This window comes from Macrosteles quadrilineatus, unplaced genomic scaffold (genome assembly GCF_028750875.1).
Source record: "Macrosteles quadrilineatus isolate MER2022 unplaced genomic scaffold, UCM_ALF_1.0 Scaffold_4__1_contigs__length_99947679, whole genome shotgun sequence".
Taxonomy (NCBI): Eukaryota; Metazoa; Arthropoda; class Insecta; order Hemiptera; family Cicadellidae; genus Macrosteles; species Macrosteles quadrilineatus.
In genome coordinates, this window is record NW_026542597.1 from 11,323,278 (window position 1) to 11,339,187 (window position 15,910).

General features: G+C 34.4%; 1 protein-coding gene across 1 annotated transcript in view; it reads left to right on the plus strand.

Moving 5' to 3' along the window:
• Positions 1-12,969, plus strand: part of LOC128992069 (growth factor receptor-bound protein 14-like) — a 200,958-nt gene extending 187,989 nt beyond the window's left edge. Inside the window, exons 8-11 of the mRNA XM_054415460.1 lie at positions 1,006-1,104; positions 7,741-7,991; positions 8,722-8,815; positions 10,149-12,969. Of these exons, the coding sequence (XP_054271435.1) occupies positions 1,006-1,104; positions 7,741-7,991; positions 8,722-8,815; positions 10,149-10,340 (636 nt within the window). The 3' untranslated portion in view covers positions 10,341-12,969. The remainder of the gene's footprint in view (positions 1-1,005; positions 1,105-7,740; positions 7,992-8,721; positions 8,816-10,148) is intronic.
• The last annotated feature ends 2,941 nt before the right edge of the window (positions 12,970-15,910 follow it).

The window sequence follows — 15,910 nt, forward strand, 5'->3', positions numbered from 1 at the left end:
TGCTCTATTTTAAAAAAAACTTAGGTACAACGTTATGTACATGTGTGAAAATCAGTCAAAACTTAAAAACTTTGCTAAAGAAGACAGCAAAGTGTTATACACCATTAAGAAAAATGTGGTTGTCTTCATCCGTCATTTCACCTTGGTTATACTAGGACTTAAAAAGCTTAAAAGCCACATAAATATAACCACTGTAAATTAAAAGGCATATGTTATTTCAATTTTTATTAATTATTTAATTTTATTATTTAAGGTGAGTCCTGAGGAGTAAATACTGATTTATAACCTTTTCTCTACATTTTTTTGCATTATTAATCTCTTGCAAGTAAATCTAAAAAAAATGTCACTGTTAATATTTCATACTTATTTATTTATTTATTCATATCAACGGATACACCATTTACAAAATATGTGTTTTAAGCACATGAGCAGAATGAAAAGATAACAACAACAAAAAATACAAGATAAGTAACATAATGAACATGAAACAAAGCAGCATTGCAACAAAAATAATAACAAGAAAACAACAACGTGGCAAAAATTACAGACAATAACATTAACAAAGTATTGTACAGATAATAACAAAAAAATTTAATATTAATTTGGACTTCAGAAAAAGCATACTAAACTCTCTTAAAAACTTTTATATGTTCTAAAACCAATCGGGTAATGATGGACAATATGTGGTGTAGTTGCTCTATCAGCTTGTACATATTGGAACAAGATGGCGAGATAGGACAGTACAATAGAGAAAGCGAATGCAGCTGTCAATATTTGGCTTGCCTCTGTCAATAGGCTCAGATAATGCACGGTAGCCTATATTGTACTAATACACAATGTAGGTGCCGTAGCACAAAGAATCCATTGTTTATGTAATTCAATTCATGTATTAATTTAAAAAAAGTATGTTTTGTAAGGCTATAAACAGATGGCAGTAAGTGTAGCTGAATAAATTTAGGATATGTTTATAAATTAATAATATAAGTATTTGTTTTAATTTTTCAGTATGGAAAGCAATTACGGGAAAACTACCGTGCTTTCAAGAACAAGCAACAGATGGAGACTCTGAATCCCCGGGACTACAGCAGCTACACTGTTCCTAATGTAAGTCTAACTTCTAACTTGAATAAGGATTCTACATGCCTTTAGATTCCAATTTTTAACCACCTCGGTTCGTTAACAATTCAGACACAGTGAAAGTTGAACAAAAGCACAAATATTTTTTTCGGTTTAGTTCTGATTAGGGTAAACATTCATACAAAAGGGAGTGATCCAAAGAGGATTCTGTTGCCAAGAGAAAGTTCTGGTGTATTGTGGTTATCTATCTGCATCCTCCCATTTCCACCACTTTCCCCTCAGCTTTCACCAGTTTCCCTCCTATTGATCTAGGAAAGATTGTGGATCCTAGATGACACCCCTGGGGTAGTCCAATTTTTTTACATTGAAATTGTAACATTCAAACTTGCTTTGTGATAAACTGTTCATTCGATTTGTACATGTTAAAAAGTTAAAAATTATGTGTGTAAATAGGAAGTACAAAAACCGTTGGGATAAAACGTTCAAGCTATCTTATTATTTAATAATAGATACAAAATACGTAAATCCCTCATACAGATCTTACAAATCTAAAAGTAGGTAAAGGATGGTGTAGTATTATAGGGAAGGCAAAAGTTTGAACCAAAATAAAAATCACTCATGTAACCGTTAATGGATTAGGAGATATTGTCCAGAACACGTGCGGTGGATTCAATCCAGACGGAAATAAAGCAATGATTGTTTAAACAATGTTGCAAGAGGTGGCGTGTTGCCACTACAAAGCATTATCAGGTTGCTTCATCGGCAGTATTAATATGTGTTATAAATCTATTATAATTGATCTGTATATAACTTGGAGAGAGTAACTTTAAATCGGTCGACCGTATATTTCACTGTTTCACAAGTTTTCCCCACAATTTCAGCTGCAAACACATTTAATTTTGGCAGAATCCACCCACCATTCGAATGTTTCCCAATATCTTTTCCAAAAATAAAGGTTTGGTTTTCATCTCCACCATGCGTCAGTGTCAGTAAAATCTGGCTTGTTTCGCAATCTGACCATTAGCTGCCAAAAATACAGCAATATTTCTGATGGCTGGCAGCGTAGATTAACGCCCGTTTTTGCATTTGGCAGCCGTCCGTGTTACATTGTTTGCTGCATTTTTGCAAATGACCTTGCCCTTGTACACTTTTTGGCAAGTGGTTCCTTCCTAACATTGCCAACCGATGAGCCGGTGCTTAAAAATAGATGACTGATTTGGAGGTTACAATTTTTTGGATAATAGGGTTGGATAGAATGCATTTATTTAACGGTGCCATGCAGATCCATCATTAAAAAGCATCATTATCATGAAAATGAGTTGTTATGTACTAGAGTTATAACAAATTTGTTAGTTACAAAATAATTCTGAAAAAATTCAAGCATGTAATAAAAGGTTTTACTTCAAAGTAAATTGTATACAGTATTACAATTTCACTAAAAATAAACTGAAGAAAAGCTACCGTACTGGAAAAAAGTGTTGTGATACAGATTTAGGTAAAAAAGAATACAAAATTAAATATAGCAAGAACTAGAAACTTGTAAACTGGGCTATAAATTACGGAACTAGATGAACGCCAACCGTCTTTGAAAGTCAAACTGCAAAAGTTGATGCAGTGCCAGTTGCAGAAGTTATGCATCAACTTTTCCATATTTATTAACTCAACTTGTAGCAGAATTTGTCATTATTTTAATGTGCTTTCAAAGAAGTTCTAATGGCAATATTATTCATTCTTTTGTCAGATAAAAGTTTCCATGGTTTAAATGATTATTCTCGCTTATGATATGCACTTTAATCTCGGTTCTGTTGTAAAGTCTTTTGAAGAAGTAAAGATACTTCTAATTTAACCTTAATAATTTCACCTTAGAATTCATGTTCTCAGCTGATATAAGGATCCACTTAGTTTTCTCCAAACCATAATTTAACCCAAAACATTAATTTAAATCTTATTGAATGGTTGATCAAACTAGGAACAAAATATTTGAACATTTTTACCAAAGGTAGTTCCATAGTTGGTTTCCATTGGTTATTAGTACAACGAGAGGTTATGCTTTGTGCAGCCAGATGCATCGTGACTGCAGGCTAGTTGCCAAATGCAGCATCTGTCAGTCAGCCACTATTTCTAGCTTCTAAAAGAATTCACAAATAGACTCCTAAACTCACAATTGACTTTTAGACTCCCAGGTTTTGAGTTTAAAATATTGCACCACTCAATGTCATATCTACAACATGAACATGTGAAGTAAAACATGTATGAAGGTAGTTTTTGGTAATAATTTTTTTACCAGTCTATCAGTTAAGTTGAATTTAGTAATTGAAACAATGTATAGCCCAGTCAATAAATGTTTTTTATCGCAACTAAATGGTGGAAAGCTGGATTTTTTATATGTGATAGAACCACATGAGAGGTGTATTTTCCCAAAAGTCCCCACTTCTACCCCTTGAGCTTTCCCCCCCACCCCCCTCCAAACATTGAAATTGCAGTGATTTACTTAATTGATCATAATTTGAATGTTATGTAAGCTATCGAGCTGCAATTTGTTTTGTTTTATTTCTGATTAGTTTTCCTACAACTTTTGTATTTATAACATTTTTCTAAAACCAATACTTAGGGAGATATAAAATTTAAACTTCGTTAAAAGCTTTGTTTCAGAGTGCAAAATCTTGTTTTTCTCTATGTATACTTTTAAATATAAATAATACGCAAATATGGTTCAAACAAAAGTTTTAGTACGTTTTTCAAGGTTTACAAATATATTATTGGTTAGTCATCTAGGTGACCGGGTGAAGAGCTGAGCGTCGGCAAAGTGAGCGCGTGCGCGCTAGTTGAACACCTCTGCGCTGCGTCATCGCATCTAGCCCAGCCAATAAACGCACCAACTGCCTTTTTTCGTAGCTAAATAGTGGAAAGCTGAGTTTGTTATATGTGATGGAACCACTTAAGACGTGTATTTTGCAAAAAGTTCCTGAATCCCCCCCCACCCCCTCCAAACCTGGAAGTATCAGTTGTTAACTTTACTGGATAAATACTACGCATGCCATGTAGTGAAATTTGGTTTAGTATTATTTATAATTAGTTTATCTACAACTGTTGTATTAAAGATTTTCTTATAAAACTAAATCCATAGAGATATAACGTTTAAAATTTTTTTTATGTTTATGAGTACACAATTATGTTTTACCCTCTATATATTTTTTTCCAAATAAAATACGCAAAATGTTACAAACAAAAATTTTAGTTTGTTTCTTAAGGTTTATAAATATATATTTGATTAGTCATCAGCATCCGCGCAGCCCCACCCGTCGATACATAGCCTAATAAGGACCGGCACCGCTAAGTTCTCAACTGTTTTATATAAATCCTAAGACTTCCTAATTTGTAGCCTAAAACAATCTGTTTCCAAGCTAAACCGTGACTAAATGAATCACCTCACGGTCAGTAAAAATTTTTCGTCGACTCACTAATCCTTGATACAAACTGCGCCCTATCGTTGATATGTCCCTCTCTTCACGCTTCCCGCTAGCAAATAAAATATGGCTGCTCTGCCATGAGTTGTAAGCCTGTGTTAATATAATATCACGAACAACGTAGAAAACTGTCGGTAGTATTTATAAGCCATTTTTAATCATGGTAAGGAACACAAATTAAAACCAGTCAATGTTAAAACTAACTTTTTTATTAAGTCTATATAGAGGAGATTTTAAAACACTTAATAAGCGCCTTCATCTTTATTAGCGATGTTAAACGTTTGCATAATGTCTACCAAAAACCAATAAAGAACTATTATGCTGAATAATTTTTTAGATAACATGAAAACAATAAAATATTAGCGAACAGAACCTCACCAAGATTCACAGTATAGAGTCTCTAAAAATGATTGATCTGGACCACGTATTAGTGCCGTAAAGCAGATTCGTAATACATTGCTGCCAATTTTTACGAAAAAAACCTCAATTTGATTGACACATCTACACAATATGTTAAGAAATTTGAATAATCTGCCTGTATGTATCCCGTAAATAGTCTTGCCTGCATGTATAGGAACACAAATAGTTTTTTACTTACTTATTTATAAATTTTGGATATATGCCTTATTACATTAATTAATTGGAAAGTAAATAAAAGAAAATACGTCTAATAGTCTAACACTTAAAACATAAATTTACACTTATAATGTTACTAACAATACTGTAAATATACATAAAAGATGGTAAGTGGTCGTCGATTTCGATTCGACACCCCAATCATCCACAGACCCATAGGCGAATTGGATCATCTCATCATTGGGTTCAGTATGTTTCTTACCCAGCTTTATGTAATGAAATATATGTATCCATGTATATTATTGTCAATAGGTTTAGCCATTGACAGAAATAATTAAATAAATTATTATTTTAAATGATAAACGAGTTAAAACCAACAATAAATTTAAGAAATGTACAAATGATTAGGTTTCATCTAATTAGTATTTTTTTCAGTTTATTGCTTAGATCTTTACTGACCGCGAGGCGCAGTTAGTATAAATCTTGCGGGGAACAAAGCGAGTCCCATTGGTGGTAGATAATGGAAATCACATTGTAACGTAAGGAAGAGCAAAGAGTATGTCTATAGTGATTTTTAAAGTGTTTATTAGGCCTAGTGTTCTATACCTCAATCTATCAAACTTTCGTTGGTCAAATATGAAGAAATCAAGTATTAAAAGTATTGCAAGTATAACAAGTAAGTAGGTAGAGATTAATTTACCTGAACCAAAACTGGTTATAAAAAAAATATTGGGTTCCATCTAAATAATAATTGTTTTTACTGTTAACGGTTAAGCTTAGATACAGATTGTTTTGGTAGTAAACTAAAAAGTACAAGGCCATATAATTTGTATAAAACCTTTGAGAACTAAGTGATGTCGGTGCCTATGACGCGACGCATCGACGGGCGGTGCTGCGCTGCGTGGAAGCCTGCGCCCGGTGTCTTTGCCGACAATGCCGACGCCCCACACTGCATAAGTTTTTTTTCAGATGACTAATCAAATATATATTTATAAACCTTAAGAAACATACTAAAGTTTTTGTTTGAAACATTTTGCGTATTTTATTTGGGAAAAAATATATAGAGGGTAAAACAAAATTGTGTACTCTTAAACATAAACATTGTAAAAAAAGTTTAAATGTTATATCTCTGTGGATATAGTTTTATAAGAAAATCTTTAGTACAACAGTTGTAGATAAACTAATTATAAAAAATACAAACCAAATTTCACTACGATGGCATGCGTAGAATTTGAATTATATCCAGTACAGTGAGCGACTGTAATTTCCAGGTTTTGAGGGGGTTTGGGGGGGGGGTTAGGGGGGGGGGAGAATCGGGAACTTTTAGAAAATACACGTCTTAAGTGGTTCCATCACATATAACAAACTCAGCTTTCCACTATTTAGCTACGAAAAAAGGCAGTTGGTGCGTTTATTGGCTGGGCTAGATGCGATGACGCAGCGCAGAGGGGTTCAACTAGCGCGCACGCGCTCTCTTTGCCGACGCCCAGCACTTCACCCGGTCACCTAGATGACTAACCAATAATATATTTGTAAACCTTGGAAAACGTACTAAAACTTTTGTTTGAACCATATTTGCGTATTATTTATATTTAAAAGTATACATAGAGAAAAACAAGATTTTGCACTCTGAAACAAAGCTTTTAATGAAGTTTAAATTTTATATCTCCCTAAGTATTGGTTTTAGAAAAATGTTATAGACACAAAAGTTGTAGGAAAACTAATCAGAAATAAAATAAAACAAATTGCATTTCGATAGCTTACATAACATTCGAATTATGATCAATTAAGTAAATCACTGCAATTTCTATGTTTGGAGGGGGGTGGGGGGGAAAGCTCAAGGGGTATAAGTGGGGACTTTTGGGAAAATACGCCTCTCATGTGGTTCTATCACATATAAAAAATCCAGCTTTCCACCATTTAGTTGCGAAAAAGGCTGTTTTATTGCATTCATTGACTGGGCTAGTAGTTACTAAACAATCATTCCCTGCTGGAACTCTTGCCTGACATCATCGCTATTTCAAATGTATGATTTTCCTTTCAAACTGTAAACACTCTTTTATCATTATAACCTGTATCTTAAGAAAAGTAAATAGGCCTACCTGAGGACTTAAAGAGCTCTTGTATTCTGATTGGAATTTTATTTTTATTTCATAACCTTTTTCTCATCCCATGTCCTATCCTTGACATTTCGATTGACACAATCTATACTGGCCTACATAAAAACCAATCCAACTCTTAGGAGCCCATCTGCACCGGCAAAATATAGGAAAAATGTAGAAAACATAAGATGTAATGCCTGCTGGATGGTTATTTCCAGTAAGCAATTTCTGCCCCAAAGTTTAACTGAGCTGGTAGGAAACAGAGCTGATGTTGCAATTACAAGGATTTTTACCCAAAATCAGTGCAACTGGCCGAATGACCCTGTAAGGGTTTAACAACAAGTTTGATTACATAATATGGTACAAATTTAGCTTTTATCCTATTACTTTACCACATTACATCAACTGACCAAATGTTAAATATATTTATTTTTCCCATGGTTTAAGAATATGTTTCAAGGTTTTCTGTTAAATTCACCTCACTTTGTTTTAAACTAACCCAACCTACCTTGTTGCAGGAAAGTGTGCGGTCGCGAGTGGCCATGGACTTCACAGGCTCGACCGGCCGCATCGTAGATGACCCTAAGGAGGCGCGTGCGATCGCACTGGCCGAGGGCAACACGTGGAAGAAGAAGTTGCGGAACATCAGCAAGATGGGCGTCACGCAAGGCATAGAGTCTGGGGTACACATCACACAGCCGTGGTTCCACTCTGGCATGACGCGGGACCAAGCCACCCAACTGGTCAATAAACATGGCACAGTGGACGGGTGAGTCAGTCATCCGATATGTGAATGAAACAATGTACAATGAAGACTGCTAAACTAAGGCAGCTTACACTCCGACATACAAAAATTAGAAATTAACATTTATGACCAATTTAGATATTAGTACATTGTTCTTGAGATTTAAAACATTGAAATGTCTTAAAACAAATACACCAACTTTACAAAATGTTATTTAACCTAAATCTTCCATTTCAATCCAAGAATCGGCTGGACTGAACTACACATAGTTACCATACAATCTGATATTTCTTGTAAAATTCCCTAATTTGATTTGTAAATGCTTTGTTTGTGTCAAAAAGTTTTTGTTACTATGTTTGTTTTATTTTGTGTATATCCACTACATTGGCATTTTTTTAGAACTGCCCAAACCCTGGACTTGTTGTACTACCGTATCTGAAACTTTATTATATTTTTTTTGTAAAAACTTTAACCGGGGGACCTTTCTTGTTATATTTCAAAACAATTTGAGCCAATAAAATAAAATCTTAACCATAACTATGATCTGAAAATTTGTAAAACGTTGTTGCAGCTGTATTGCACAGTAAGAAAGCATTTCCCCACCAATATGTTTTTCCCATACATTTTTATACGTATATAATTTGCACCAAAAGTTAACACAGCTTTCTACTTAGTTGTCACATATTGTCATCTTTTCCAAAACGTAGCTTGGTAAAGAAATCAAGATAGTAACAATTTTTTGTGTTTGTTCCAGTGTGTTCCTAGTAAGAGATAGCAGAACGACGGCTGGCCAGTTTGTTCTCACATTCAAGTGTGGAGGGAAAGTGTTTCACATGATTATAGTTCCTGTAAGTAACTATTCTTTTGTTCAAGAAGTTATTTTAATTGTGAGTTGTCCTTTAAGTAAACCACTGTCTAAAGCATTACTAACAGTAGTTTGATGAAAGAGTCAACGGTATTTAAGACAAAAGCAACAGAAAAGTAAGGTACAGAGGAATCCTTCAATGGTGCACTTAAGTGGTGTCTAGCACTAGTTGCTAGTGTCTAGCACTAGTTGTTGGTTTCTAACACTAGTCGCTGGTGACTAGCAAAAGTCTCTGGTGGCTAGCACTAGTCGCTGGTGACTAGCAAAAGTCTGGTGGCTAGCACTAGTCGCTGGTGACTAGCAAAAGTCTCTGGTGTCTAGCACTAGTCGCTGGTGACTAGCAAAAGTCTCTGGTGTCTAACACTAGTCGCTGGTGACTAGCAAAAGTCTCTGGTGTCTAACACTAGTCGCTGGTGTCCTACGTCGTTGTTCTCCCAACTCCCCTCGCCATCAAGAACGACTACGCTCATGCTGGAGGAAGATCCTGTCCAGTGTGGGATAGGAACTTCCGGACAGTGCTTGCCGCTCGGGCTCTTTCTTGCTCGTCATAAGTATATTGCCCTAGCGTGAACGTAGGCGCACGCACAACATACTAGAGGTGAAAGCGCACGGTCGTTCCATAAGCATGTTTCCTCTGTACTTAACTTATCTGTGCAAAAGCTAAGTTAGCTCTCTACAGGCATTTTTGGCTTAATTGAACAGGAATTTTAAATTGGAGTCAGTACTCGTGCTTTGCAACAGGGGGAGGATGTGGAAGCAAAGAATGTTGTACTTGTATTTATGTACACATCCACCATTTACTGTAGAACCAGAACTCCATTCCACATCTAAGTTTTTCTTATTTTTTTATTCAGCTATTTGGCTGGATAACATTAATAACTTTGTAAAGTAGATCAATATAGATCATTAATAACTTTTATAAATTGTAAAGTAGATAAATTTGTCAAGATGAAGATGAAAAATCAATATTTACTCTCACATGTTATACATTGAAACATAGGATAGGGAATAGCTTTAGTGAATTATATGAGATGAATAAGCCTAGCGATTACCTTAGTTTACTAGATAATTGGGTATATATGATCCTAACTAAAGAATTACTTGACTATAGTAAGTACGTGCCACACCTATCATTCATCTAAACTTAGCTTAAAAATAGACTAACAAGTGCTGCAGTCTTTAATTCACGGTTAAAGACTGCAGAGCGCCCCGTGTTAATAATCCGATTAGTATTTTCAGTAGTTATTGCAACAAACGCAGAAACCACCTCTATTTTGCTCCTTCTCTTGTGTATTTACAAGTGCCTCTGTTTCTAGGTGTCGGACCCTGTGCGAGGAGGTGTGTTCTATTCTTTGGACAACGGAGCCACCAAGTTCTACGATCTCTTACAGCTGGTGGAGTTCTACCAACTCAACGCTGGTTGTCTACCTACGCGACTCACGCACTACCTAGTAGAAAGCCCCACCGGACCACTCTACGCAGACAAGCCCACCGTGCCCTCCGTATAACCCACCATAACCTCCACGCTGCTGGTGCTTTGATGAAACAGCCGGAAGATTTAAGAAATATTTGAATCTAAGTCTATGTATGGTCTCAATAATAGGTTAATGTTAGGTCGAATTGTACATATTTAAGTTAGGTATATCGTTATCTATGTTGTCTACTTTTATATTTTCTATGTTAAAGTATTTAATCCCTATTTATTGTCTTGTTACTTTGAAGATCTTGAGTTAGACTGGATGGTCGGGCGAGGAGTAGTTCTTTAAAGTAATTTGGTGATCTAGCTTTAATAATGTTATTTGTTGATTGTTTTGGGGCTTGCAAAGATGGAACGAGAACTAATTGGATTTGTTTAACACGTTTAGATAATTTATCACAGATTAACATTGTTGTAGAGTCAGCAGTGAAGGTGGACTTTGCAGGTCCCAGCGTGTTGCCATCATTTCCTATCATCCCTCTGGTTTCGGTCGAGGGATCAGTATTATAATTACATAAACATCATTAAGTGTCTCGTATGCTTCACATTTTAACCCGAAAAGTTAAAGCATTTATCTTAAAAAGGTATGATAGATTTTGGATTTATCTTTTGAAAATTAAATCACCGCTGATTTATAGCGACACTTTAATACATATTCTTGTGCTATGCAATTGTTATTATGTATGGGTTACTTTATATTCTATTTTGAGTATAGCTTAAATTAATTTATTGTAAATAATTACCGTTATTGAAGTGATTTTGTTAGAATGGATATATAGTTTAAATGTATTAATATCATTATACTAAATTTGAACTTTTAAAAATGAACTTTCTTATAGGAAAATCAATGTCTTAACTTATAAAAATATAACATTTTTAATTGTTATTAATCAATTTTAAATGTTATCAATATGTGTATAAAGCACAGAAATCTAAATTGTTCAGCAATAATCTTTATTCATCTAGTACAAAATCATCAATCTGTAAATGTCTGTTTTCAATATAATAATAATAATGATTTACTGAGTGATTTGTATAAAAATAATTGTGTTAGTAAAATTATAAGTACAAAAACATATTTTGTTAGCCGAATGAACCAGGAATGGACGCTAATAGTTCTCAATCATGTTTTCTAGTGGTAAGGAAGGTTTAAATATTTATTAATTTTAAAATTTAAAGTAGGAAATAGATTAATTTATTGTAAAAAATTAGTAGTGTATTTATTTACAATTTATTAGCGTATGAAATATATTAAACCAAAAATGGTAATCTTAAACTAAAGAACTATGTTAATCATAATACACTCTTGCCTAGTAAAATAATTTTAAGATAATAACTTTTTGCCGAAGCATCCAAAGGAAAGGATAAAAGCGTTGTCAGGTGAATTGTTAACTGTGTGTTATTGTTTTAATTCACTATACTGTCGGCCAAGGGCTTATTGTTATTAGTTTAATTATATTAAAGTTTTCTCCACTACGGGAAGGAGTCAGAAAACCATACAAAGATGGAAAAAATTTTAAGGAACTTTCAAAAATGTACAATATCTGTCTTGAAAAATGTTTATTATGTAAATTTTAATCAGGTTAAGACAATTTTTAACGTTACTTTAGTATTAAACAAGTTTCATGTAAGTCTAAGAGAAGTGAGTATAGGGCGAATATATAGACTTTATGTACATAGAGGACATAAGTACTGTATATTTCCTTAAGAGTTTGCCTTACGCTGATGTGTGTGGAGATTTGTCCAGATGTAAATTTTAAGTGTGTGTATGAATGACTAGAAATAGTTGGCCAGTAAAATGAAATAGTTGTAATGTATAGCAAAATACTGAACAATAAGAATAAAACGTGATCATAGCATGATTACGTTGTTGAAAATAGGTTAAAGCAATGAATTGAATAGCAAAATTAATACAAACTTAAAATTAAATTCATTGAAAATGTTTAACTATAGGTGTTACTTAAAGTTGATCTCTTACAGCCTTCAATATTTTGCTATGAATTAGCATAGAAATCAAAATTCAGCCTTTCTGTAACGCAAATGTAAAAATAATAAAAAAAGAATGTGTATTACGTTAAGGTTTTTTTTACATTAAATTGTAAATAGTTAAATTAATTTAATAAAGTATTTATTTTAATTGTGAAGCATTTAATCTCTTTCTAAGTTTATTCCCAGATTTATTGGCCACTCACATGTTGTTAATACCAAATGAAAAAGCATTCAAATTTGAATATAAATTCATACTGTTTTACCGGTAACTTTACTCTGTAAGTCTATCTGCTTGAGAAAATGATTTCTAATGTGTCTGGTCGCAGGAACATTCGAAACACCATGTAGAGTACAAGAAGCCTAGAGCACAAAACTAACCTAACCTAACCTAGCATAACTAACGACTCAGTATTACTACAGTAGTGGCCACAGGGTTTTAGTTTTAGTTGTAGTTTAGTTTATCATCTGGCTGTGGATTATTTTAATTTGTGATCACAGTTTGATTAAGTTAATTTCTAGTGTAAGCGCGCTGAGAAGAGACCAAAAGCAATTTGTTGTAGGACCTTCTGATTTGTCGTTGTCACTCTTACTGTTTGTCTGTGTCTACAAAGTTAAGTCTGACTGTATTGAAGTGTAAAGTGTATTTTTGAATAAACAGATTTAATTTTGTATTTTACTTGTTTGTTTTCACCTTTCCCTGAATAAAACATTACATGTGCAGAGTATCTCTTGCTGGATACATTTTTTAAAGGTAAATTATAAAATAAAAATGTTAACGTTTAATTTTGTATTCACCCTTACAGCTTTGTTCTTAAGATGTTTACTTTGATGTGCGCCACAAATTGAACTTTGATCCAAAATAAATGTGTGTGTACCAAGTGCAACGGACTTTCCAAAAAAACAAAAGTCTATTTCTAACAATATGATAAATTGTGTCGTAGTTTACCGGGACATATTTAGACATATTTGATAACTGAATATAAATTAAAACTAATCTATTTTACAATCAGTAAAAGGTTAGTAACCAAATAAGACATGAGTTATGGTTAGTATTAACACGTTCGCTACTGCAATAGTACCAAATTTTTCATTCACATGGACCAGCGACGCACATATGCGACGGCCGGTTTCCACCCATAGACTGCCGTCGCATATGTGCGACGACTAGTCACATTAAAATAGACTGACTGACTTGCGTCTGAACACTGTTCTTGACTTGAATAATGTGTTTTTTTTTTTTACTTACTTTTACCTCAAAACACAAACAAAAATGAACTGTCGCATATATGGGGACGGTTGGTCTATTTCAAGAAAAGAAGAGAATAAGAATAAGAATGAATTTATTTTCTTGAAAGCAATGTTACAAAGTTATTGGACATGTTACGAATGTTACATAAATATTACAAAAGCGTAAATTATAAACATAGATACTGTTGTGTTTTCATTTGTAAAATAAATCAAATTGATTAACTTCATACTAATTAATTAACCTAAAATTCATTTCTAGCTATTACATATTATATAAACTAAACAAAACATAAAATCATCATCTAGATATTATACAACAGTTATCGTCTCTCAAGAAAATTTAGGGCCTCCAAAGGCATTGCCTGTGTGGAGGTTCCTTATCTAATTATTTTGATAAAGGAATGCAGGATAGTTTCTTAAGCTTTATTCCTGACCCACTTGTTGTTATAGTAAAAACATAACATCATCTTATCTCTGTTCACAACTGCTAGGATTCGTGTACATTAATTCGAATTCAAACATAAAGAAAATTATCATAAAATTATAGAATTAAATCATACATAAACTTTAACTATACATTCCAAATTATCAACTGTCAATAGCCAAGAAAACTATGATAATTTAGTAATAGATAGTAATAATAGTAGATAGTAATAAAAACTATGATAATTTTCACTACTAATTGTCTTTGCTGTAGACCGGGCACATTACAAAAGTGGTTATAAAAAATACAAAAAAAAACAAGAATAAATTATTTACAAACACGATTGTAGCACATTACAATGTAAATGATCACTGTTTTACAGGTCACCCGTGCATGGTCTGTGTGTACTGTTAACCAAGTGACAGCCGGTCTATGTGTAAGATTCAAATGTATACCTCGGTCTGTGGCAATGACCGCGGCGTCGCATATATGCGACGCTAAAACTGTCTATATAACCACTGGCTGATATGCACCATGCCCAGCACCTAAAATAACGCATCAAGTTCCAATTATGTATGTTTGAATATAAACTCCTGTACTAGGGACACCCTGGCAGACCCAACTAGCTTAATTAGATGATAATTAGGCCACTAGAGCTTACATGGGGGTCCATGATCTATGGCAGGTTGGGATACCGAATAAAGCCTAGTAAAACACCAAAGCCTAGTAAAACACCGGTCTTAGGAGTACTTGAGAAAAATGTATAAAATTTAGATCTAAAATGTTTGTTTCTACACTTTTTAAAACCTAGATTTGCTTTGTTAATTTATATGTTGTTTTGTATTTTAAAATTTGAATACTACTACTGTGGCCACTGGCATAATGTGAATCGTTTAACTGATAAGTTTTAATCCACAATCTGAAAAAAAATCTGTTGTTTTGGACAGAACACATTGACAAAATTCACTATTTTTTTGTAGATTTCCCGACAGAAAAACCTAGTTTTCCCGTTCTTGATTCCTGGTCCCCAAGTGTACAAGGGGTCTGCAGGTCCGGGAACTCCATATTTTCGGATCGGACCAACGGTTGGCACGAGAGATCCAAATATGGGCAGGGCCGTACGAAGCTTTGGCAGGCCCCAATAAAGCAGGGTTGCCAATAATGCCAATGCCACCCGTCCCGATGATTCTGCCGGGACAGTCCCGATTCTGCTGGGACAGTCCCGATTTTCGGTTCCTTATGCCCGCATTTACGAGTATGTTAATCCGAGGGGGAGGGGGGGCCATGTCCCGATTTCCCCCTAACCTAAGGTAGCAACCCTGCGAGTAGAGGTATATGACTGAGCCCCCCTTTACCTTCCCTTGAAGTATGTTTGGCTTGGCAGGGCCCACGTCCCTGTAAAATTGTTCGAAAAACCCGGTCTGAGTACGGCCATAGACTAACCAACACAAGTAGACTTCTCATCCCATTGTAAATTTTGAAGCACGTTTTTCGTGTCTAGTTCATGTACGTGACACAAAGGCGCTAGTGTCGATGAAACTTTGTTTCCATTATTTTAGGGTTAATTTCTTGATTTGTGCTTTACTGTTTGGTTAGGTATATAACTAGGGGACAAGTTATTGTTTATGATTAGATCGTATTATTTGTTTAAACGAGGTTTTAAATGGCTGTAATAACGGGAAACAAATGTAAACAAAACACGACCTCTACATAAACCGTACATGAACTAACAATACAATTGTCTTCAGCTGTTCCATAAGGATGAGAAATCTACTAAGGGAGTATGTTTTATCTATGGTACGGCCCTGCCAGTTGGAACACATAAGGCCGGGGCCACACTCATCTTATCTCGCTGAATTTTTTCCACGGACGTTTCTAGTTTTAACCTGACTGATTTAGTACTTGGAGGGGGGAGGCGGAACACGGACACGGACGATTTT